The 24914-nt window shown below is 29.1% G+C and overlaps 1 protein-coding gene across 1 annotated transcript in view; it reads right to left on the bottom strand.

Annotated features, from left to right (window-relative positions):
* The window catches only part of LOC145256329 (cysteine-rich hydrophobic domain-containing protein 2-like), a 157127-nt gene extending 145250 nt beyond the window's left edge, over positions 1-11877 (bottom strand). Inside the window, exon 1 of the mRNA XM_080115107.1 lies at positions 11680-11877. Coding sequence (XP_079971233.1) covers positions 11680-11795 — 116 coding nt within the window. The 5' untranslated portion in view covers positions 11796-11877. The remainder of the gene's footprint in view (positions 1-11679) is intronic.
* Between the last annotated feature and the right edge of the window lie 13037 nt (positions 11878-24914).

The raw sequence follows: 24914 nt of genomic DNA, 5'->3' as shown, positions 1-24914 counted from the left end.
TTTCTAAATTTTAGATATCATTCATCTGGGGCAATGCTGATCAAGAAAATACTAACTTTGTGTGTATTTGTTTTGTCGTTTTTTTTTTTAGTTTTAGCTGGACATACAAACATATACAATTGCTTTTTATATAATAGACTAGCAGGGCTACTCGTGTTCCCCGGATCCATAAACTATTAAATAGAAGTTAAAAAGCATGTGTAACATACTTATATTATTAGTTCTATCCCTGTCCCTCTCTTTAGCTGCCTCTCTATCGTTCTTTCTTTCCACTCCTCCATTAAACCCACTTTCTCATCCGTTGTCCATTTTTCTCTCGTTTTAACATGTTGAAAAAAGTTAACTTGTCTTAGACACTTTCTATTTCAAAGGAAAAATTTATATTTATAAAATGTTGGTAATTCTTAACATGAAGAGGGGTGGGGGGAGGGGGCTTTTTTTGTTTCTTCTTTAAATATTGTGTACTTTCAAGTAACCAATTAATAAACAAAAGATACCATAAAAATTTAATTTAACTTGAAAATCCTATCTAAAAAATAGCATGGTCTATAAACTGCACAGGCACCAAATCCTCATTCTTTACATCACATTTTTATTGTAAACAAACAAATGCATTCCTTCATGATAGAAATTTTTCAACTTAGATTTACACCGCTTGTATATGGTGCTTTTCACTTCATTTTCATTTGAAAACTTTGCTACAAGCAAAACATTTCTTGAGGAGTGGCCCACAACAAAGTGGAAATAACAAAGGGTTACGTGGGAATTTTTAGTTAAAATTCCGATATTGTAGCAAACCTATTCCATTGTTGACAACACTCATAGATCAAGTTTTCCGTTTCAACTTGTCCTTATTTCCATTTTCACTTTCCGGAAATTCCATCTACATATTTTATGAAAAAAAATTGTATTAAAATGTTATTAACCAAACCCACTTTTCCATATATTTTGACATTAGCAAAGATTCTTAAGCTCTAATTATGTTTTGTCAGTTTCTTAGAAAAACTAGCACCCCCCCCCCCCCCACAAAATATTGAATTTTTTGTTCTTCCCATTTTTCAGATCTTCAAAGATAAAGTGAGGACAAGTATTTCTAAAAATAAAAAACTTAAAACTGTTATATTCGTACATTTATAAAATATAAAATCACAAAAAGAAACAATATAAACAGTTTATGTGGCAGTTACATAAGTAACAGAAAAGTCAAATTCGTTTCAATAAAGTTTACATTTAAGAAACTTAATGACATTTTAATTTTCCTCAAATTGCATCTGGCATCACTAGTGTCCAAGTATCGTTTATTAGGAATCGAATGCTCTCATAACTGTTTACTATGTATACTCACCTACATGGCATTTCTAGACATTTAATTTCCCTCTATTCTTGTGTTAATTGCAGGTGGTCTGAAGGAAAGATACAATCAAGGGTAACTTTGGGACTGTGTTCAAATTATCACTCTACACTGATGAAAGCATAAGCATAAAATGCTAGGGTTTGTAGGTATAAAATATTTATTTGAAAAATACTATAGTTGTGTATATATTAATTATTCAAAAACTATGCATTAATTCTCTAAGATGTACCATATTTCATCATCTCTCTCATCATTTAATACACCCCATCATATGGAAAATATGAGATCTGTTTACCTGCTCCACGATTCCTCTAATTAAATTATATCATCCTTATCAAAAACAATTATTTATATGCAGGATAATATCTCCTTCCCTTCCAGATATATCATCCATATCACCTCCACATCTTTCCTACCAAACCAAATATAACCTACATTCTCAGATAATTAATGTGCTCTTTACAATATTCTAAAATTTTAATATTTAAATATATTAAATCCTTAACTATTAGAATATGATAAAGAGCACAATGTTATTTGGCCAATGAAAAAACTGAAAACTTTGAACACATCAAAGAGCCAAGAATGAATAAAAAAAAAAAAATAATCATTCACAAAATTGCATGTATTTTGCTTTTATGCATTAAAAATATCGGATAATGATAAGGTCATTATATGGCGTCTTCTTGGAAAATAAAAGAAAAATCATTTTTACTTTTAAAAATTTTGTTAATATTTAAAATTTATAGCATTTTATTGTTGATTATCTAGAGGTATCACAAAGTATCCAAACAGGTAGATTATAGCGAAATTTAATTTTAACTTTTGATACTGCATGTATTTTGGAGGTTATTTTCATATTTCAATCTAAATAATATTTAACCTTTTCTAAGTATCTAATTTATAAAACACACTATGTCTATCTGTCTGTCTCCATATTTTCAAACTATCTCTTCTGAAACTAAAAGTTGTACAGTGGCGCTAGGGCCTCAAATAATTGGATTTTTTATGGACCAATCTTTTATGGGTTTTTAGCCGGTTAAAATAGTTTTTAAGGGGTCAAAAAGGGTAAAAAAAAATTTTTTTTTACTTGTTATACATTTTGTACATTAGTTTATTTTTAATCAGTTCATATGTGTGTCACATTAATACATCACTTTGAATGCTACAGTTTTGCTTTTGGTTTTGATTCTAGCTGATGGCACCCAAATATGTTTTTTACTTTTGAAATCACAACAATAATAATATATCCAAAATCTGTATAAATTAAAATATAATTAAGCGTATTTTCATCATCACTGTCAATTATATTCCATTCACTGGTGTGATTTTCATCATCACTGTCAAATATATTCCATTCACTGGTGTGATTTTCATCATCACTGTCAAATATATTCCATTCACTGGTGTGATTTTGGGTTATTGTTGATACAATCAGAACTCCTAAGATTATGTGTCAATGTTTTTATTCAACCTTCAGTATCTGTTCAGTTTCAGAAAGACATCACTCCAGTTTGGCATGGGGATTACAGTCTGTGAATTCCACAGGTTACCTTTGTTAATGTTGCCTCCATTTTACTTCTTTTAGGAGAGATGAATTCCTCCACATTAAACACCAACTTTGTTGCCTGTAATGCTAGTAATTTATGCCAAATCAATAATTTTGTATACAAGTTTCCGACTGGGAATTAATTCAAGCTCCCCACAATGGGGATTCAATCACAGAAAGCATGAGCTTCCAATAACGCTCTCTGCCGGATAAAGTGGGAAAGTTCCCTTGATAAAAAGGAATATTTTGCGTCTTTCACATCAACGCCAAAACTGGAAGCTTGAGAATTAATCCAAATTCCCCACTATGAGCATTCAGCCACAGAAAGCCCGAGTGCTTTTTGCAGGAATAAAGCAGGAAGAGATCCTTTGAAATGAAAATAATTAAATTATGTCCATTCGGTTAGATGACAAGATGAAAATTGATTTCTCATGCCTTTAAATTTGGCACCTCTCATGTTTATCACATTTGGATAAAAGAAAAAAAAAAAAAAGAAAATGGTCAATACAACTCCTGCAATGCAATAGTGGAAGTGTCCTAGCTATTTGTGAATTTCAACAAAGTCATTCTTAATACAGGTAGGAAAAACTCAAATTCACTTAAAAATGATTCTCTTATCTGCCATGAGTACATACATCATACCAATTTTTTTTTATTTTTGTTCTTTAATATCAGAAGCACAAACAAGTAGCAATTTTATTCATTCAAAGAGTTTTATTACTAGTTATTATACTCATCTAGTTTATTTATTCATTTACTCATCTAGCGTTGTCCTTTCAGTTTTTTTTTTTTTTTTACTTTTGAGAATTAAATTAGCGCAACAATACCACCCTTTCTGGAAATAATAAATCCTGTAAATTGTGCAATAAAATTGAACACAGAACGAAGGATTGCTCTATGTTCAAATCTTTCAGTTCAAGATTTAAGTGAGCAGCAGAGCTTGATTTGTGCAAAAACTGTTTGGGTTCGCACAAAGTGGCAAACTGTCAAGGGATAAAGGGGTTTTCCCTACCCATGCATTACTTGTGTGGCTCAATCACATTTTTTGGCGAGGTGTCCAAACGCTACTTTATCCATGGAACCCATCAAACAATGTATCAAAAGAAAAAGGGCTTCCATGGGGAAAACTTCATTACCATTGACCCACAACGAATGTATGCCTCGTGCTGCACGTATCCATAAAAGGAATAAAGGGATTCCCCATATATTTAAATTGTCTTATAAACATTGACAACCAATGCTCATTCTTTTCCAGTGCCGTGTACAAAAAAATTGGATTCGCAAGAGAGTATACCCTCAGAACCAGTAAGTATGCCCATAAGTACAAAATATCAATGTTCGTGTCCTTAAAATTGGGGTCTCAAAATCTTTTTCTTTTGATGAATTGTTTATTGATGGGTTGAATGTGAAATATAATATCCCTCACGTTGACAAGATTGTGACAAATATAAAAGAAGCAGAATTCCATCTTAATCCAGGCTATAATAACTTGAAAAATTCTTCAGATGGTATTGTAGGTTTCGATCTGATCCAGCGCTTGAAGAATTTTAGTTTGATGAAGTGTTTGGATGGATCTGCTTGGCAAACTTCAAATTGTATTGTTTCTTTCGAACAAAGGAATTGTTTTTTGTAAAAAGGTTTAAAGAAGGTTAATAACATAGCTGCCATTCCTTCACTCAGTCATTCAAGTAACCTAAGTGTTCAAGCTATCTTATCAAGAGAGTATTCCTTGGGGACCACCTTTTGAGGAATCCTCAGTCGAACGTGGAATGGGTTTTTTTTTTTTACTCAATTGGTATGGATAGGGAATCTGATTTGTTGTCATATGATGAGGACAAAATTAAAGTTTTTAAAGTATTGTTATGAAAGTACCATGTTTATCTGTCTTGGGATGAAAACAAGATATCTCATATGGGGAGTCAAATGTCCTTTCCTTGAAGATTCTGGAGAGAGTGATGGACTCTCTGGAGAATGGAGAAAAAGGGAAACTATATAAAGACTTTTCCGGGAGTATGAAAAAATAAAAAAGAAAATAAAGTTCCTAGAAATGCCTTAAGGAAAGGTATTTCTGCTGAATTCTTGTGCTTTTATAATGCCTTGAAGGCTCACAGTTTTTCCTAAATAAAGGAAGGAATATTTTTTGACAAAAATATGAGTACTTGCGCCACTTATAACAAAAAATTACATTGTTTAATATCCAGAAAACTACTTTGCAGAAAAGTTAACAGCAATATTTTATGTTATAAGTGGTGGCCATTGGCAAACGTGCACAAGTATTTGTTAAAAAAAAAAAAAAAATAAATAAATAAAATAACTTCATTATCTTGAAAATTCGGTAAATTTTTACCTTAGGTTCACCTCCACAATTCTTTTTAAAATGGCAACTTTTAAACGTTTCTGACTATGCTGAATAAGAAAATCTCATTTAAATTTTGCAGAGACAAGTAGTTTTCGGGATATAAAAACCTGTATCATGCACTGTAATTTACTGGCCACCATGTTTGTATGCACACGTGCCAACTCACCGTTCACATTCGAAATGTCAACTACAAAAGGTTTTTGGGTATGTTGACAACGAATATCAGTTAAATTTTGGGCAAATATTTTTTCACTGCCCCCCCCTCCCAAATGGGGTGTTCATTCTGAAAGCCGTTCTTAACATGAACTCAAGGAAGCGAAAAAAAATTGTAATTTTTGTTTTACATGCATGCACATTAATTTCTCGATAATGAAAAAAAATAAAAATAAAAAGTGGATTTTTCCGCTAGGTGGCAGTGTCAGTTGCAGAGAAGTAGATTTGTTAATCGCGTGCATGCGTACAAACATGGCTGCCAATAAATTACAGTGCATAATACAGGTCTTTATACCTTGAAAACTACTTGTCTAGATTTTTTATTCAGCATAGTAGAAAACCTATGCAAGTCGTCATTTTAAAGAAAATTGTGTTTCTGTTTTGAACATATGACCGCGGCATTCCATTACTACATAAAACATGCAGAAAAGGATCTTCAGTATCATAGAAAGTAGTTGCCGGCCACAATGCAATATTCATTTTCAGCACACCAGAAAATCCCTAGAAAACAAATTTTTAAGGTAGGTTTTGTTTTGATGCCGACATGCCAAAAAGTACAAATTTCATTCTGTCATAAAAACAACTTTCTATAGAAAAAAAAAAAAAAAAAAAAAAAAAAAAAAAAATGAATTTTACATTTTTATCGTAGTTATTGCTTATTATTTTTAAAATCTAACAACAAAGCTCAAGTTGAAGTTTTTGCTTGTAAAACAAAACTAACTTTTTTGATAAATCTGTGTGGCATACTAATTCCTAATAAATTCCTAAAATTTATTTTTACAAGAATATAAAAATTATAAACATATATATATATACACACACACACGCATAAAATTATATGAAAAGCCACGTTTATTATTAAAAGAAAAAAAAAAACAACTTATGCAACGGGGATGAAGTTGATTTTTTTTTTGAAACGGAACCTGACTTTTTTTTGATACAGTTGTGTGTAGTGCATCACTGAAATATTTTTTCTAAAGAAAAATTAAAATTTTTATAATCTTTATACATTTATCTAGCGAATAAACAGAAAAAATTATATATGAAAAAAAAAAAAAAAAACAAAAAAAAAAACGTGTATTTAAAAATCAAACTTATGTAACAGGGATGAAGTTTTTTTTTCTTAAACGAAACTGACTTGTTTTGATAAAAATTTGTAAGGTATAAAGTTTCATTTTTTCTTTTTTTTTTTTTTTAAATAATATTTACTTCAAAAAGACAAAATGGTGTTAGAAACCCACCCAATAAATGTCACTAACGGGCTGGTTTCTAACACCATTTTGCTTTACTTCTTATTTTGAAGTGATTATCAAGTGGGTCTTTTCTTATTCGCCGGCAGCTTTCAACATTACTTGTTTTTCGAATTGAATAAACATTTTACATTAAATAAAAACACTAAAAACTTATCCAAATAGGTAGAAAAGTAACTTATCTTGCCTTTGATAACATTTATTTGTTATATACTTGTTTGACAAATTTTTCGAACCAGTGTGTATAGTAAGACAAACCCTAAATGTGATTTTCATATATAATTTTATGTTTATTCGCTAAATAACAATGTAAAATTTCTTTTTTTCTGTAGTAAATTGTTTTTATAACGAAATGAAAGTTGGCGCACTGACATACTCTTTGGCGTGCTGACATTCCCAAAGAAGAACTACCGGGTTTTGTGTTGGTCTACCAGGCCACAATTACCAAAAATGTTTTAGTATTTTATGCTTAGGATGTCAGAATCTTGGGGGAATTTTTGACACCCCTAACAAAAAACTGCGAATAAAATATAAAAAAAAAACTTGTAATTTCTCTTTTTAAAGTGGGTTGTTTATTTTCTTTATGGATTATACTTCCAAAATAAACAATGAAAATCGTTTAAAAAATAATAGCAATATTATTTTTTTAAAAACAGTGTTTACAAGTGCCTGCGAATCTTCATGCAGCCATTTTGTTTACGTAATGAAATCAATTGAATTTTCCGAGTTAATTCTTAAAAAATTTTTTCACTTTAAAATCTATCAAAATTTTTCTATTGGTTCAATTTTTACAATATTTTCAGGTTTAATGTGAAATTTTATGCTCTTTCCAACAAACCGATTATAATATACTAGACAAGAGTTTTTTTGTCTTTTTTTAAATTCACCCCCATTTTGAAATATCTATTAAAATGAAAATAATTTTCTCACCTCAAATTTATATATCACAAATTGAATATAAAAAAAAAATAAATAAAATAAGCTAAATTTAAAAAAAAAAAAAAAAAAAAAAAAAAGAAAGTTATTTGCAAATTTACCTGTAAAGTCCAAAGTTCAAAACCTTTTTTTGGAACCACGTTGATTTTTTTTTTTTTTTAAGTGAAACCTTATGTTCTTATACTGCACTGAAAGTTTTGTTTAATTACGATACTTATTTCTATTTCATTCAATGTTTTTTTTGTTTTTTTTTTTAGATATTTAAAAAAAAAAAAAAAAAAAAATTCACTCCATAAAGTAAAAATAAAATATATTAAAACAAAAACTCATGTCTTTGAGAAAAGAAAAAAAAAAAAGAAAAAATTTCTCAACTGTGTTTTTTTTTTAAGGCAAAAACTTATAAGTAAAATGTGAGTATTTTTCACCTATGGAGACACATTTCTTCACACAGAAGGCTAGACGGCTAACGCGAACGTGTGGTTTTTATTTCCTTCTGTCCATCCAAATTTCAAAACAAGAATAAACACAGCTTCCGGTGTTTCGCTAAAACGTAACAATGCTTACATAATGGCAGTATTTTCAAATAGTTGTTTTAAAAAATTCTTTTATTTAAAAAATACATGGAATTTAAAATATAAATAAATTCTTAACAATGAATAATGGAAGTACCCATTGAATAGTATTTTTTTTATAGCTAAGTGATTTTTTGGAATTTATATATACATATATTTATCGAAGCAAGTTAAAATTCATTGATTTTCTTGAAATCTTTTTTTTAAGAAAACCGATTTAAAAAAACAAATATTGCATAATTTGCTATTAAACCTGTTATGTTTTAAAATTTTGGTCTTTGCTCCTTTAATTGAAAGAAAAAAATTAGGGTTTAAATTACATTTTTCAACTAGTTATAAGCTTGGAAAGATAGGAGGTCAAATTATTCAATTTTTTTCACGCATTTTTAATGTTGGTTTCTGATACTGCTACGACTCTTTGACACGGTAAGTTTGTGAAAAGGAGTTAAAAATAAAAAACTAGACAGAATACTGTTAGAGAAACCCATTGAATATATGTTAGCCTATGTGACGGTAAAATACATTGAGAGAGTTTCTAACAGTATTTTGTCTAGTTTTATTTTTAACTCCTTTTCCCCCAACTTACCGTGTCAAAGAGAAAGTCAAGCGCCATTTTAAACTTTCCAATACATCGGTAAACACTGTTTTTCGAACTGAATAAACATGTTACATTAAATAAAAACACTAAAAATATTATCCAGTTAGGTAGAAAAGTAACTTATCTTGCCATTGATAAAATTTATTTGTTATATATTTGCTTTTTGTCAACTTTTTCGAATCTATGTGACACGACACGTAGACTATGCGTTCAGTAAAACAACCCCGATATTTATTAAGTTCGAATTTTTACGCCAATGTTGTTACTAAAACACATCAGTATTTTACACCGTCATATTACGAATTATTAGTTTTAAAATAAAATATGTAATTAATATAAATAATAGGGTTTGTGTACACACAGATTCGAAAAAGTTGTCAAAAAACGGGTTTGTATTACTGTACACAGATTCGAAAAAGTTGTCAAAAAACAAATATATAACAAATAAATGTTATCAAAGGCAAGATAAGTTACTTTTCTACCTAACTGGATATGTTTTCAGTGTTTTTATTTAATGTAACATGTTTATTTAGCTCGAAGAACATACAGTGTTTACCGATGTATTGGAAAATTAAAAATGGCGCCTGACTCTCTCTTTAACACGGTAAGTTCGAGAAAAGATGTTATAAATATAAAACTAGACAAAATACTGTTAGAAACTCGCTCAATATATGTTACCGTGACATAGGTTGACATATATTCGGTGGGTTTTTAATAGTATTTTGTCTAGTTTATTATTTATAATACCTTTTCCCAAACTTACTGTTTTAAAGAGAAAGTCGGGCGCCATTTTGAATTTTCCAATACATCGGTAAACATTGTATGTTTTTCGAGCTGAATAAACATGTTACATTTAATAAAAACACGAAAAATATATCCAGTTTGGAAGAAAAGTAACTTATCTTACCTTTGATAACATTTATTTGTTATATATTTGTTTTTTGTCAACTTTTTCGAATCTATGTGTACAGTAATACAAACCCAAATAATATTTTAATATTGGAAGTAAGCACTTGATTAAATGAAGGAAACGAACAAAATATACATTTTTATATATTTATAACTAGTTATTTAACAGAAAAATGAAACAATTTTTAGAAAGTGTATTATTGTCTTAACAGAAAAACGAACAAAATAAAATCTGAAGCGTAACAAAATATAAATTTATGTATACAAAATAAAACAACTTCGAAAATTAAACATTTCTTAAAAAGTGTGTTATCTTATGCTTTTAATAATTCGTGGAAATGCGTGTCCTTTCTCGCGCCGTCTCCACAACTCTTCCATTAGATGGAATGGAACAATTTTTCATATTTTTGGTATTATTATACAAACTTTTTTTTTTTTTTTTTTTTTTTTTTTTTTTTTTTTTTTTTTCACACATGCACACACACACCTTTTAAAAAAAAAAAAAAAAAAAAAAAAAAAATGCATACACAAACATACAGACAACTTTTCTTCAACTGTAAATATTGTTTTCATTCTTAAACGCTGGGGATTTATTAGTTAGTTTAAGATCCATAGAGTGAATGAGGTATTTTGGTAAATGTTGCCAGTCAAGAGTAAGACTCCAAAGTCTACATTCATTTCCTTTTTAATTACTTTAGTCACAAAGACCCTGAACCCTTCCCCTCCCAAACGTCGATTAGGGCCTTGTGCCTAATTTTGTTGTTTTAAAAATTGTTTGTTGATTTTACTAAGCAATAAAATATATATTTATACAAACACCGTGACAGCGAATTAGTAAAAACAGACGTAGTATTCTGTTACGTTTCGGTGTGCTGAACACGAATCTGAAAACTGGGTTAGGGTTAGGGTTAGGGTTAGGGTTATTATTAATAATTCGCTGTCACGGTATTTGTATAAATTTACCATATTTTTTTTTATATTAATTATATATTTTATATTAATTACATTTTTTTTTAATTTTAAAACTAATAATTCGTAATATTCATGATTTGACGGTGTAAAATACTGATGTGACCCTTCCAGAGTTGTCGAACTTTGCCGGGACTTAACTGCAAGACTGCCGAAAAAAAAGGGTGTTTTGTAACTATTCTGTGCTTCCACCTAACAATTTAATATAAAAAAAAAAGATATCATAAAGCTTGAATTTAACCCGAAAAAAAAAAATTATTTTAAAAATAGCGCGGTGGCAAAAGTGCACAAGCACAAAAAAAAAAAAAATTAAACAACAGAACATCGTCATGATTTTTTTGTAGTCAAAACTAAAAAACTTGAAAATTTTAGAGTTTTTTCTCGGATATCGCATTAAAAAACAAAAAAAAAAAATGAAAATTATATTAAATAAAAATCATATTTTTAGTTGTTAAAAAGCAAAAAACGTATCAATACAGAAGCAGAACAGTAACACGATTTAGAAAAGAGACCTACAGTTTCGTGGTTGAGAGAGAGAGAGAGAGAGTTAATTAAAGTTTTAAAGAGGAAAATATTTTATTTAAAGAAAAAATAATTGAAAGAATTCTTGGGTTTCTTTTATTGGTTTCTCTTCTTAAAAAATGTTCGTGGGCGGAAAAACAAGATGCGAGTTTTTAAAAGACTTGAATTTTAAAAACCTGTAACTAAGGCAGCAGTCGTCAAGGGAAAGAGAAAAAAAAACGACTTTCTCATAAAACATATATTTTATATCTTATTTATTTTAAGACTTAAAAACGTAATCATCCTTTGTACTTAATTAAAATGAAAATAGTATAAAATTGACAAAAGAAAATATAAAGATTAAATTATTAGTTCTCTCTAGTTCAAAGCAAATTCTCAACTATAGCATAACATACACACGCACATAACACTACGAAATATTGGAAACGAAATAAAAGATAAATCTTACATCGTGACATTTCCTGCACCTCGGATGATTACAGGATCCGGTACGGTAATAAGAAATTCTTCCAAGGGCCCGCCAGCATCGTCTTCTTCTTGAAATATTGTATCAAAATCAGCCATTCCGAAACACTACGGAAGCCAAAATGTTTACTCTCTTCACTAGCGCTACCTAGTGGTGCGCTTTAATTCATTAGGAACGGGAGATAACTCTATTTGTTCATTCACACTTTTCCTGATCTTTTTGCAAATTTGGCCTTTTATGAAGCAGTCTGGCCTTCAAAATGGACTTTTAAAAAATTTGGCTTCAATATTTTTTTTCTTTCTGATTATTATTTGATGAATATTTATTTGATTGTAATTATCAAAGTAAACGTTATAATTAATTTTTAAAGTAAATTGATCATCAAATATTCTGTAGTCCTTTGTTAATTTTGGCATATTCTTTACTGTTTTACAAATATATTTGAAAGTAATTATTGCTGAAAACGTTACAAATAAGTACTTTTGAAGGAATTTAGTATTTTTAAGTTATTGAGCGTAACAACATAGTAAATGTGTTATTTGTGTAACAACTCTTCATTAGACACAATCTCTATTTAGCAGTTTCTCTCAGCTATCCAGAAAGCCAATCTATAATATAAAAAGCTGAACATATATTTCTGCACTTTTTTATTACTATTACACTTTCACCCCAAACAAGGCAAATTGCCACTTTGGTGTAGAGGGCTACTATCAGGGGCAACAACTACTGGGGTACTATGTAGGGATTTGGGTAGCAAGATGTCGGTTCACGTTACACTTGAATTTCTGCACGTCAGTACTGTTGGGGAAGCAGGAACCTGGAATGGAATTCCAAAGTCTGGCGGTTCTGGGGAAGAAACTATTGGAGTAAAAAGATCTTTTACATCTACGGATCTCTACAGTGTGGGGGTGGGATTTAGCAGCCTGTCGGGTTTGTCGAGGGTGCTCACGTCGTGGGGGCACAAGTGCTTGCAGTTCATCAGAGCATTAACCACTAAAATACTTGTAGAACAGGCAGAGGGATGCAACATTTTGTCGATGGGACAGAGACTGAAGCTTAGATGCCAGTTCAGGGCCTATCAGGTTTGCGACTCTCTTTTGAACCCTGTCAAGGTGCGAGAGACTAGTAGCAGATGCACCAGCCCAAATGTGACAGCAATACTCCATACATAGGCGAATGGTGGCCTTATAGAGGTACAGGATACTTTCGGGTGTTAGTAGTTGTCTAGCACGGTAGAGAGAGCCCACCTTTCTTGCAGCGGCCCTGGCAATGCTTTCAATGTAATTGTTCCAACTCAGGTTTCCTGTGAACGTTAGGCCAAGGAGTTTGAAAGATATACTCTCAGATAAAGAGTCGTTGGCCATTGCTATAGGTGGTAGAGAGGGTTTCTTGTAATTATTGAATGAAACTAGTTTAGTCTTGGCGGCATTGAATGTGACCATCCATTTTTGTCCCCATTCCACTACAGATTGGAGGTCTTCCTCTAGTGTTTCTGCCATTTCTTTAGAAATGTGTTCATTCGTCTTCCTGTCGTGCCTGTTATAAAGTGTAGTGTCATCAGCATATATACCCATCTCAGAGGCAATTTTGTCAGGGAGGTCATTTATGAATATCAGGAACAATAGAGGTCCAAGGATAGACCCCTGGGACATTCCTGCATTTATATCATATTGTTTAGATGTACGACCGTGAAGGACAACCTGGATTTTTCACTTATCTAAGAAGGATTTAATTATGTTAAGTATTCTACCAGTGATACCGTATGATCTAATTTTTCTGAGGAGACCCCCATGCCATACCCTGTCAAAAGCCTTAGATATATCTAGAGCTACTGCTCTGCCCTCCCCCGCTTTGTCCAGTGAATGGTATATACATTCAGAGATTACAGTTAGGATGTCTGCTGTGGAACGGGCTTGTCTAAATCCATATTGTTTGTCAGTCAGAAGTTTAGCATCTGTAAGGTGATGGACTAGAGCATGGTTAATTAAGGTCTCAAATATTTTGGCAAAAAGTGGGAGGAGGCTAATGGGGCGATAATTTAATGGGCCAGTCCTTTCGCCAGAATTCTTGAATACTGGTACAACAGAAGCAGTTTTCCAACAGCCTGAAAAGCAAGCTTCATTAAGGCATTTGTTGTAGAGTTTGGAGAGAACTGGAGCTACTTCGGCTGAACATATTTTAATAACACAGCTGGGATGAGCTTGGGTCCACATACTTTTGAAGTGTCAAGGTTTTTTATGATAGCATGCACCTGAGCAGGGGTGATTTTTAGATCGTCTAGCGTGGCGTCTCTCCGCATAGGAAAGTCAGGTAGGGGGTGGTTGGAAGGGTCCAGTGTGGAGTTTGAGGCAAACCGACTGGCAAGCAAATTAGCCTTCTCGGTTGCTGAGGAGACAACCTCGTGATTGTTGGTTAGTAGGGGAATTGTTGATTGCCCATTATTTACTACACTGTTGTAGATTTTCCAGAAGTCTCAAGTTCCTAGTTTTTGTGCTTCGATGCGTTTTTTAGTGGTTTCCGTAAATTCTCTCTTAGCTGTCGCTATTTCTTTCTTAATGTTATTTCTAGCTTCTATATACTTCAGTCTGTTTGAACTGGACTTATGTCGGTTAAATATGCGGTATGCATGCTGCTAAGTTCGCCTCCTAGAGAGAATACACATGCTTGCATTACAATCTAGCTGGCACGTTTTTAGAGCCCCGAAAGGCTCTTATAAATATTTGAATTACTGACCAAACTCTCTTTGTTCCATCTTTCATCCTTACCCAACACATATGTGGGGATTGGTAGGAGTTGACTTCAAAACAAAGGTGGAGAAGTCAACAGTTGGAGATGAAGGTCTTGTGCGCACCGGAAGAAAGCGCGGGACTTCCGGTTGAAAAAAAGAACATTCGAGAAGAGGATTCGCCCTGCTGCGCTAGTGAATGTACGGACGAATTTTGTCACCCAACCTAAAGAGATGAGGAAAAGGGAATTCGCCCCACCACGTTAGTAAATGTATGGATGGATTCTGTCACCAAACCATAAGAGATATAATGAAGAAAAAAAAGAAGAAAAAAGACACCAGTGAACTGAAGCTGATTACGCTCTCATGTATGGGCTAACGCCTTCAATTACTAAACACTCCCTAATTCACACAACCAGAAAAAGAAGACACAGAAGTAAATTCAAGCCAATTTTGTTTCCACCTAAACTGATAAGTACAAACCAAATGAACATTCTCCTTTTGTGGATTTCTCTCCACGTTGACTTTTCTCACACACATTCACAAACATTATCTTCTACCAATAAAACGGTCTCTCTCTCTCTCTCTCTCTCTCTCTCTCTCTCTCTCTCTCTCTCTCTCTCTCTTTCTCTCTACATACCTCACACTAATAAATAAAGTTGCTTTTTTACCCTTAAAATACAATGTCTGTTTTATGTATTTCTATGGAGTCAGATAGTTAAACACAAACCTGATAAACTCACCACTTCTATACGCCATACATATGAGTATGTTCTTGAACGTTAATTCAGGTTGCTGGTGAAAAAAGGTGTCAAAAGGTAAATAATAAGAGACTTTTATGGACTTCTAGATCCAGTGCCAAATGAATCATATGCATATTGCTCAACTAATGTACAAGTACACTTCAAAGATGCACACATTGAAAACTGACTCATTGTTATGGTGCGCAATCTTACAGATAATAATGAATTGTTTCACTCACTATAAAGACTGAGAGAATATGTTTCTTGGCAGTTATGCTAGACTTTTGCACTGGTGGCACAATCCTCTTCATTTGTTGTATTTGCTTTTCTGTTCAATTTTGTTTCCACTAACTACCCTTATGGGACCACAACACTGGTAAGGAGGAAAATTAAGCAACTCAAACCAATAACACTGACCATAAAGAATTTTTAAGGAACTGTGGTTTTAAAATATAATTCTCATACAAGAAGACTGGCTGCGATAAGAAAGACGAATTGTGGAGGAGAAAGGGTCAAGTGTTTGGCAGTAAAGGGAAAATGCTGAATTTAAGAAGTCATGCAAATATTGTGGGAGTGCTGTCACTTTCTATTTTTTTCATTTTAGATTATAAACTATTTTGGTGAGAAAAGTAACATTAATGTGGCCATGAGAGTTAGAATTGCCATGTTATAGAGAAGTTTTAATTACGAAATGAGAGTCAGATTTTTTAAAGTTGGCGTTGGCATGTGTTAGAGAATTGTTTATACAATTTGAGAGCTGGACTTTTGAAAATTGGAGTTTCACGTTATAGAAAAGATTAAATTACAATTTCAGTCAGATTTTTTAGAATTGGAATCAGTATGTTATTAAGAAGTTTAATGATAGTCGGACAGTTTGAAAATTGGAGTCATCATTTTCTGGAGAATATAATTACGAGTCAAGTTAGACATTTTATGTTTGAAAATCAACAAGTATATGAAATTGTGTCTAGCCGTGTATGGAGGGCTAGTTGTGTTTGGTTGTGTAGTGAGAGCTAGTTAAGTCTGAGTGTGTAGTGAGGGATAAAGTCTGATCATGTATGGAGCACTATAGAAGTAGTCGGTTATAGTCAGCTAATGTACTTCCTAATTTTCAAGTGTGTCTGCTACCAGAAGCGGTGACAGGGCAAATCAGTTCCTTCATTTTTATTGTTCTTCAGCATTTCTGTTGTGAAGCGATTTATTGAAATAAAATATAAGAAAATGAGATTATAGAAAAATATACAATAATAATTAAGAAAAATAATTCTTTAAAAAAGATAGTGCAAAAAGTGTTTTCAATAATTCTTTAAAAAATAAAACTAATTTCAATAATTGTTTATTAAAATAAGACCCAAAAATCTTTTCAACGATTATTAACTAAAAAAAGAATAGACTGCTAAAACATAATAAAAAAGAGTACATACACAGAGTAGATATAGGCACGAGAGAAAAAAGTGAAGAAACTGATTTGCCTTACATCGCTTCCGGTAGCAGACACACCAGAAGTTAGGAAGTACGTTAGCTAACTATTACCATAAAATCTATATGATGTGAAATGGCTTTTAAAGATTATGGAGGCGTATAGTTTTGAAATATAATTTGAATGTGAGGGGAGTGGTTGCGATAAGAAAGATGAAAGAAAGGGTCAAGTCTTTGACAGCAAAGGGAACACAGCAGATTTAAGAAATCATGCAAATGTTGTTGGATCTGCTGTCAATCATTTTTTTATTGCTTCAGATTACAGGAACTTTTTACTCAAAAACCTTAAAACGGACACAACAATACAGGCAACAAAGATTTAAAACCAGTTATTAAAAAAAAACAAATGTAGAGAAACAATAGCGACATTTCTCAGCAACCTTAAAGATTAAAAAAATAAAGGCAGAATTTAAAACTAAAAGTAAGTTAGATTTTTCTCAGCTAGAGTGAATTATTTTCTTTTTCTCTCTAAGAAGTCAGTGATTTCATTTTATTTCATGACTGTTTAACAAGAAAGGAATACATAATTTTTCCTCCCTTAGAAGAAAAAAAAGCATTATTGTCGAAATTATAAACCTTTATTATACTACTGACTAAAGTTCAACTGTAAAAATCTTTACATAAAAACAGCAATCTGTTTTTCTTTTTTCGCCAAGAAAAATAAAAGGTTTTATACTTTGCTTGTTTTTTATGTTAGCAGAATAGAATCGAAATCTATAAAGCCATACTTATAAAAGCACTTTTTAAACACAGAAGACTTTACATTCACTAGGCTTAAATTGGTCAAATACCAGATGGATCAGCAGCATCAAATGAAGAAACATTTTTAAAATTACTATTAGAATAACAATAGAAAAACAAAGAAAGATTACAGGATGAACAACAACAACACTAACAACAAAAATGAAGAAAGATTGCTGCAAAAACAACCACAGTTTGAAGAATTATTATTACAAACATTGTCGAATAGGGGTCAAAATACTGAGAATGAAAATGATTTTGTACAAAATACTATTTGAATTGTAATTGACAACTTCACTTATTCCTTAGACGAGGATAAAATCTTGGCTTCATATTTCAGAAGGTATAAAGATCTATATAAAATAGATTGTGAAAAATTTGCAGATTCTAAAATGTTCATCTATTCCTCTGAAAATTAGGGAGTACGACCATAATAAATTCGTGGTTTATATTTTACACCAAAAAACTAGCGACTTGAGTTTTCCTGAAGTTGTTACACTTCTATCAGAACTATTTAGCCCTCAAACTTCCTAGTTTCATAAAAGGGGGAAATGTCTAAACTTAACAACAAAAAAAAGACAATGAAGACTACTTAACGTTTGCATCAGTCATAAATAAACACTGTTACGATTTCAAACTTTCTGAACTTAGCATGGAATACTTTAAATGCTTAATATTTGTGTGCAGACTCGTATCTGCGAAAGTTGCAAAAAGTAGATGAAGAATGCTAATCAAGCTAAAAGAAGAACCAAACTTAACGTTACAACTTAACTTAACTGAAGACTACTAAAGACTTATAAGTATCACACAAGACTTAAAAAGATATTTAAGAGTTGGGTATTTCTCACATAAGGAAGATACATCAGAAAGCAAATTCCAACTCTCCTACAAAAACAAGTCAAACCAATAGAAATCAAAGAAAATTACCACCTAGCACTTGTTGCCATTGTAGAGCCGTTCATCAGTTTAAATACTATCCATATCGTTTAAAAAACCTGTTTAACTTGTAATAAATTTGGGTATAAAAGTTCACATAGCAGAGCAAATAAAGGAAATACAACTGCTTAAATCCATAAGAACAGATAATGAGGATGGCACGAATATAACAAATAACATACAAATAAAAATTCTGAACATAAATGTCAAATTACAATTAGACTTTAGGTCTGATTTGTCTACAATCAATTTACATACATGGAAAAGTTTGAATAAACCAACCATACTAAAAACCAACAAAATTGCGAGATTGGTGACTGGTACAAAAATTAAATCCGAGGGTGCTTCCAAACGTTGCTTTCTGCGAGGTTACAAAAAATTTTAAATGTACATGTTAAAAAATACTGATAATTTATTTGGCACAATACGCAACAATTTAATGTCTGGGATTTATCGATCAATACTTTTTGCCAGAAAATAAAAAGTCTCATGACCAAGAAAAACTACAAAAGAATTAAAAGAAACCTTTCCCAAAGTTTTCTCAGATGTCTTTGGTTGATGTAAAAAACTGATAAGAAAATTCAAACTAAAAGAAAACGTCCAGCCAATATTTAAGCAAAAAAAATGGAATATTTTTTTGCCTCGTTAAAAAAAAATCAATGAGAAATTAGACAGTTTAATGTGAAACGGTATTTTATCAAAAGTGAAGTATAGCCAGTGGACAGCATCTACTGTCTATAAAAAAAAAAAAAAAATTCAAAGAAATTCACGCTTGTGCTAACTTATTTACTGGTTTAAATTCTGTACTCAAAGATTATGATTATGTGCAACTAACCCCAGAAGTTTTTACAAAATTAAATAGAGGCAAATATTTGACAAAGATCGGCCTTTGTGATGCTTACCTCCAAATGTCTGTAGACGAAGAAAGTTTCAAGTTATTATGTATAAAAATGCATAATGGATTATACAAGTTTAAAAGGTATGCTTTTGTTGTCTAATTCGCTCAATCAATTTTCCTATAAGTTATGGACACTATACTGGCTGAACTTGATTTTATGGTTGCTTACATTACATCTTAATAACAAGTAAAAGTATGGAACAACATACATACAAAAAAGTGTTGTTTTTTTTTCAAAATTAAAGAAGGAATATGTGATTTCTTCATGAAAGGAATCAAATATCTGTGGCATATAATAGATAAGGACAACAGAAGGCCACTGCAATTAAGAATATGCCGGCTACTGAAAATCTTACATCTCCTAGGATTAGCAAATTATTATCAAGCTTTCATTCCTAACATGCATAACCTTCAGATTGAAAAGAAGGCACTAACAATCGCCTTCGCAGTCACAAAATTCCAGTTATATACACAGAAGATATTTTACATTACAAACGGACCATAAGCAGTTTCTCACTATTTTCAGTTCAAAAATATATATACAGCCAACAGACTGCAGAGGTGGGGGACAATCATACTAACTTACAATTTTAAAATGGAATACTTCTCAGTGAAAACATCCAGACTGGTTCTGAAACAAAGAGAATCATTAGAAGATTCCATGATCTCTTTTCTAGAAACTAATGGTGAAATGAAGACGATTGTGTACAAGACAATAAGATAACTACCCGTGACTCTTCATAAAATAAAAAGAAAAGTCCTAAATAAAGAGTTTATTAATTTAGAAAAAACAAAAATCTCATTTTGGATGGGGAATTATAATCAGTTATTGCCAATATAACAAGTACTGTAAAAAGAAAAACAAGATTACTACTACTACTACTACTACTACTACTACTACTAATAATAATAATAATAATAATAATAATAATAATAATAATAATAGTAATAATAATGATAATAATAATAATAATAGTAATAATAATAATTCTGATTTCGTTTATCAACGTCTCTTTGGAAAGGGATGGGATTCATTTCCAGAGGATTTCCCTTAATCCCAGCTTCAAATCAGGAGCTTCAAAGATCAAGGGCTTTCCCAAGGATGTTGGTGGCACCTACAATAGCAGAGGTCTGGGGATTTGTAGTTTTTTCAATTGTCCTTCCAGACGACTTGATACTATTGCTAGTGTACCAACTACGACTGGGATTATTTGTGTTTTAACCCCATGTATATACCTTATCTCCAAGGCCAATGGAGCATAATTGCTCCACTTTTCATTCCCCTTCTCTTTCACATTCCTGCCCCAGTATACTGAAAAGTCTACAATCTGCCAGTTTTTTGAGGCCTTGTCAATGACGACCAAATCCGGACGATTATGTTCCAATCATTATGACACTTTTGTCCCACCATACCTTGCCATCCTCACATGTTCTCACTTCATCAGACACCTCCTCAAACCATTTTCCAGCACACTTCACTCCAACCCTTTTACACACCTCCCAATATATCTGGAGTCCCATGCGATCGTGTCTTTAGTGGTACTCTCTCTGGGCCAGTTCACTACACCCTGCTGCAAGGTGCGCAATTGACTCTGAGGTCTTACCACAAATCCGGCATTCTGCGGCAACTTCCTCTCCTAGAACCACTTTTTTTAACAATCGTGTTCCTAATGCCTGCTCTTGTGCTGCACAAACAAAAGCTTCAGTACCCTTAGTCAGATACCCAGCTCTAAGCCATTGCCATGATCTTTCATCAGCCACTTCTGCTATATCCTGGAAGAACCTTCCATGCATTTTCTTCCTAGCCACTTCCTCTGCCCTTTCTCTATCCATACGTTTCACATAATCAGCCCTGGTCTTACATACCTCCACTTCATTGGCCACAACCTTAAGTATCCACTCCTCACTTATAACCACATGCTCCTTCAACGACATCTCCTCGGTTCTAACACAATCTTTTACACTTTTCAATCCTCTCCCACCATCTTTCCTCTTTTGATACAGCCTTGCTACGCTACTTCGAATGTGAAATATACCAAACATTGCTAAAACTTTTCTTGTTTTGATATCCATGGTATGCAAATCCTTGTCAGACCATTCTAAAATTCCTGCACTGTATCTCAAAACACTGACTGCCTATGCATTCACTGCTTTCATTAGGTTTCCTCCATACAGTTTCGACTTTGCAATTAGTTTCAGTCTTCTAAGATACTCCTTGCTGATTTTCTCCTTCATTTCTCTGTTCATGATGCCTACACCCTCCAACACTCCCAAGTACTTATACCCTGTATCTTCTATTTCTTTCATGATTTCTCCATTTGGCAGCACTATTTCATTTGAATGAACCTTTACTCCTCTTTTCAACACCAGAACCGCACATTTACTAATCCAAAACTCCATCCCAATGTCTTCTGAGTATGTCCCCACGAGTTCTACCAGTCTCTCCATTTCTTTTCATTTCTACCGAATATTTTCAAAAAAAAAAAAAAAAAAAAAAAAAAAAAAAAAAAAAAAAAAAAAAAAAAAAAAAAATAATAATAATAATAATAATAATAATAATAATAATAATAATAATAATAATAATAATAATAATAATAATAATAATAATAATAATAATAATAATAATAATAATAATAATAATAATAATAATAATAATAATAATAATAATAATAATAATAATAATAATAATAATAATAATAATAATAATAATAATAATAATAATAATAATAATAATAATAATAATAATAATAATAATAATAATAATAATAATAATAATAATAATAATAATAATAATAATAATAATAATAATAATAATAATAATAATAATAATAATAATAATAATAATAATAATAATAATAATAATAATAATAATAATAATAATAATAATAATAATAATAATAATAATAATAATAATAATAATAATAATAATAATAATAATAATAATAATAATAATAATAATAATAATAATAATAATAATAATAATAATAATAATAATAATAATAATAATAATAATAATAATAATAATAATAATAATAATAATAATAATAATAATAATAATAATAATAATAATAATAATAATAATAATAATAATAATAATAATAATAATAATAATAATAATAATAATAATAATAATAATAATAATAATAATAATAATAATAATAATAATAATAATAATAATAATAATAATAATAATAATAATAATAATAATAATAATAATAATAATAATAATAATAATAATAATAATAATAATAATAATAATAATAATAATAATAATAATAATAATAATAATAATAATAATAATAATAATAATAATAATAATAATAATAATAATAATAATAATAATAATAATAATAATAATAATAATAATAATAATAATAATAATAATAATAATAATAATAATAATAATAATAATAATAATAATAATAATAATAATAATAATAATAATAATAATAATAATAATAATAATAATAATAATAATAATAATAATAATAATAATAATAATAATAATAATAATAATAATAATAATAATAATAATAATAATAATAATAATAATAATAATAATAATAATAATAATAATAATAATAATAATAATAATAATAATAATAATAATAATAATAATAATAATAATAATAATAATAATAATAATAATAATAATAATAATAATAATAATAATAATAATAATAATAATAATAATAATAATAATAATAATAATAATAATAATAATAATAATAATAATAATAATAATAATAATAATAATAATAATAATAATAATAATAATAATAATAATAATAATAATAATAATAATAATAATAATAATAATAATAATAATAATAATAATAATAATAATAATAATAATAATAATAATAATAATAATATGTAGATTAACACCAGAGCTAAATCACCTCCTCCCCCAATGACATTTCATGTTTTTAGGAGATTATATATGAACATCTTGAAAAACTTGTCAGAAAGAAAATAAAATTCTTTTAGAATTTAGGGTTTCGTGTATAAATTTAATGTAAAAAGATCATTATTTCCGAGTTATTCTAACTTTCAGGGATGCAAATTTTTGCAACTAATCCCAAGTCCAACTGTCAAGCCCATAAACTATATGTAATTGCTTATAAAATTAGATCCAACTCCTCACATATAAATGCACAGAATTTAATTTATAACTTTTTGAAATTTTTACATTTTGACAATATAACTTTTTGAAATTATAACTTTTTGAAATTATAACATTTTGAAATTATAACTTTTTGAAATTATAACATTTTGAAATGATAACTTTTTGAAATTATAACTTTTTGAAATTATAACATTTTGAAATTATAACATTTTGAAATTATAACTTTTTGAAATTATAACTTTTTGAAATTATAACATTTTGAAATTATAACTTTTTGAAATTATAACTTTTTGAAATTATAACTTTTTGAAATTATAACTTTTTGAAATTATAATGTTTTGAAATTATAACATTTTGAAATTATAACATTTTGAAACTATAACTTTTTGAAATTATAACATTTTGAAATTATAACTTTTTGAAATTATGACTTTTTGAAATTATAACATTTTGAAATTATAACATTTTGAAATTATAACTTTTTGAAATTATAACTTTTTGAAATTATAATTTTTTGAAATTATAACTTTTTGAAATTATAACATTTTGAAATTGTAACTTTTTGAAATTATAACTTTTTGAAATTATAACTTTTTGAAATTATAACTTTTTGAAATTATAACATTTTGAAATTATAACTTTTTGAAATTATAACATTTTGAAATTATAACATTTTGAAATTATAACTTTTTGAAATTATAACATTTTGAAATTATAACATTTTGAAATTATAACATTTTGAAATTATAACTTTTTGAAATTATAACTTTTTGAAATTATAACATTTTGAAATTGTAACTTTTTGAAATTATAACTTTTTGAAATTATAACATTTTGAAATTATAACATTTTGAAATTATAACTTTTTGAAATTATAACTTTTTGAAATTATAACATTTTGAAATTATAACATTTTGAAATTATAACATTTTGAAATTATAACATTTTGAAATTATAACTTTTTGAAATTATAACTTTTTGAAATTATAACTTTTTGAAATTATAACTTTTTGAAATTATAACATTTTGAAATTATAACATTTTGAAATTATAACTTTTTGAAATTATAACTTTTTGAAATTATAACATTTTGAAATTATAACATTTTGAAATTATAACTTTTTGAAATTATAACTTTTTGAAATTATAACTTTTTGAAATTATAACATTTTGAAATTATAACTTTTTGAAATTATAACTTTTTGAAATTATAACTTTTTGAAATTATAACTTTTTGAAATTATAACTTTTTGAAATTATAACATTTTGAAATTATAACATTTTGAAATTATAACTTTTTGAAATTATAACATTTTGAAATTATAACTTTTTGAAATTATAACTTTTTGAAATTATAACTTTTTGAAATTATAACTTTTTGAAATTATAACTTTTTGAAATTATAAATTTTTGAAATTATAACATTTTGAAATTATAACTTTTTGAAATTATTACTTTTAAAATTATAACTTTTTGAAATTATAACTTTTTGAAATTATAACATTTTGAAATTATAACATTTTGAAATTATAACTTTTTGAAATTATAACTTTTTGAAATTATAAC

Source organism: Euprymna scolopes, chromosome 3, assembly GCF_053919585.1.
Source record: "Euprymna scolopes isolate OS-2025 chromosome 3, ASM5391958v1, whole genome shotgun sequence".
In the NCBI taxonomy this organism is placed as follows: domain Eukaryota; kingdom Metazoa; phylum Mollusca; class Cephalopoda; order Sepiida; family Sepiolidae; genus Euprymna; species Euprymna scolopes.
Note: the sequence above shows the minus strand (reverse complement) of the source record. Positions and strands in the feature narration are given on the sequence as shown.